The sequence below is a fragment of the Myotis daubentonii genome, chromosome 8 (assembly GCF_963259705.1).
Source record: "Myotis daubentonii chromosome 8, mMyoDau2.1, whole genome shotgun sequence".
Lineage (NCBI taxonomy): Eukaryota > Metazoa > Chordata > Mammalia > Chiroptera > Vespertilionidae > Myotis > Myotis daubentonii.
Genome location: NC_081847.1, coordinates 14462941 through 14465176, shown reverse-complemented (window position 1 = coordinate 14465176; position 2236 = coordinate 14462941). Strand labels below are relative to the sequence as shown.

Below are 2236 nucleotides of genomic sequence, written 5' to 3'. Positions count from 1 at the left end.
ATGCATCTATCAACAAGTGAATCTAAGAATCAAGTGAATAAATAATCTGGTGATCATAATAGAATCAGGGACATAGAAAGGGAATGGACTGACTATTCTTGGGGGGGAAAGGTGTGTGGGAGATGCGGAAAGAGACTGGACAAAAATCGTGCACCTATGGATGAGGACAGTGGGTGGGGAGTGAGGGCGGAGGGTGGGGCGGGAGCTGGGAGAAGGGGAGTTATGGGGGGGGGGGGGAAGAGGAACAAATGTAATAATCTGAACAATAAAGATTTAAATAAAAAAACAATAAAAAAAATAGTTTAATTTCAGGCCATCCTTGGTGGTGAGTTTTGGTCTCTGAGTTTGTAAGACTGCCATGCAGGCCTCTCTGAGTTTGTCTGGTCAGCATGTGGCCCCTTTTGTCCACAATTACCTTCCCTCCATTAAGAGGTCCATAAAAAGGAGCAAACTGAGATCCACAAGGGGAGTCAGCAGGAGCCATGTTTGTTTTCCCCACCCCCTGTCATAGGTTTTTGCTGAGGGGCCACTGCTAGGTCCCCATTTGCTCCCCTACCATTGGCCTGAGATGGCAGGGCAGTACAGGGGCTTTGAAGGAGCAGGTCATGACTCCTCATTCCCAGAATCATCATCATCATCACAACAGTCGGCATCTTCCTCCTCCTCATCTTCATCATCAATGTCAAGGTCATACAAGTCGTCATAAAGCAAATCTGAGCTGTTGTCATTGGAAGGCACTTGAGTTTCGATGCAATATTCCGCCAGGGTCGTGGGGACTTTCACTCCATCCTTTTCTGCTTCGGCTTTAGTGGCTGAAACCTGTTTTCCAATGATTTCAGCATATTCTTTGTCTTTTCCTTGACTGTCCCTCCATTTCCTGAACATAACTGAAGCCTCCACATTGGCTGGGGAGAAGGTGTTGGGCTCATTAAGCAATGAGATTACACTTAACAGGATGGTCCTGACATTCTGAGTAGGATTCCACCTTTCGGAGGGCAGCTCACCACTCTGTGGGTCGTCTACGGGTGGATGAAGAATTGAAATACATACATGTCCATTCCCATAAATGTTGGGGTGCCACATTTTGGTCAAGAATCTGAAGGTAGGTGGTGAATATGGATAGTCTATAGGAAATTTAATATGCGCCTTGAAGTAGCCGCCTTCGTAGAGGGTGTTGGGGGGCCCGAAGATGGCCACCTCCCAGTTGTAGAGGTCAGACTCACCCACCATGGCGATCCGGAAGCCCTCCATCGGCTCCTCCTGCAGGGACTTCAGCTCCAGCATTAGGGCCTTCTGCGAGCTGGTCATCTGCTTCTGGGCCATCGCGGCGGCAGCGAGCTGGACCAGGCCCCCCGCCTTGGCTCGCCCTCAGGCCGGGCCGCACCTGCCCCGGTCTTCACACACCCAGCGGGCCGCACCAGGCCCAAGATGGCCTGTGGGCTGGCCTGGGTGCTCCTCACACACGACGCGGGCCGGGCTGGCTTCTCCTCACACTGGGGCCAGGTGTGGGGAGAGGGTGAAGGAGTTAGTGGAATTCACTCCTGGTCCCGGTCCCGGTCCTCCCCCCACCCCACCCCTTGAGGGGGCTTCCACTTGAGGGGGAGAGGAGAAAAGGTGGAAGCGGAGAAAGGCCACGGAGAGCCGGAGCTGGTGAGGAGAGGGGGCCAGGCTGGCCCGGGAGCACCTCACTCGCTCGCTCGCTCTCTCGTTCTTCTCTGGGGCCTCCGCGGCCGCTGTTTTTTTTTTAGAATAGTGCAAATGGGCAATGGTGCACTCACCTAAGGAGCAGATCCAGGGCTTTCCGTAGCAGGAAAAATAGGAAGAGGTCAGCTCAAGGATCAAGCCTTGATGTGTGGTTGCAGTCTCTTCCAGAAGTCTCCCCAGCCAGGTGAGTTCCCAAGACACTGTTCTGGAGAAGGTTCCAGGTTCTGTGTTTTACTGTCTTGTTACGTCTGTATTTATACCAGTTGATTTTAATCCTGTCAATTTCTATTCCAAAGGTTAGGACGTTTCTTATCTCCATTCCAGGGAGTAAAGATTATGTAGCTTAAGCGTGATTGTTCGTAGTTAAAGTGATTAACTACCCGCCTGGCACTTAGTTAAGGAGTTTTATCCCCTCCCTAACTTCAGGGGAAAATCCCTACCTGGGGAAACAACCTTTCTCGGGGAGGTGACCTTGGTTAGAACACACAGCGCTAAGGGGAGCAAACATATTAAGAACAGGATGCCATATACC

At 51.4% G+C, this 2236-nt stretch overlaps 1 protein-coding gene across 1 annotated transcript; it reads right to left on the bottom strand.

The window, feature by feature from the left end:
- Positions 1-399: 399 nt before the first annotated feature.
- On the bottom strand, positions 400-1373 carry LOC132240232 (ubiquitin-conjugating enzyme E2 R2-like). The gene has a single exon (XM_059707534.1). The coding sequence runs from the start codon at positions 1321-1323 to the stop codon at positions 604-606; it is 720 nt and encodes a 239-aa protein (XP_059563517.1). The 5' UTR covers positions 1324-1373; the 3' UTR covers positions 400-603.
- Between the last annotated feature and the right edge of the window lie 863 nt (positions 1374-2236).

What these genes read in the sequence shown, in the direction of transcription:
- LOC132240232 (XM_059707534.1), bottom strand. Translation starts at nt 1,323, where the DNA reads ATGGCCCAGAAGCAGATGACCAGCTCGCAGAAGGCCCTAATGCTGGAG.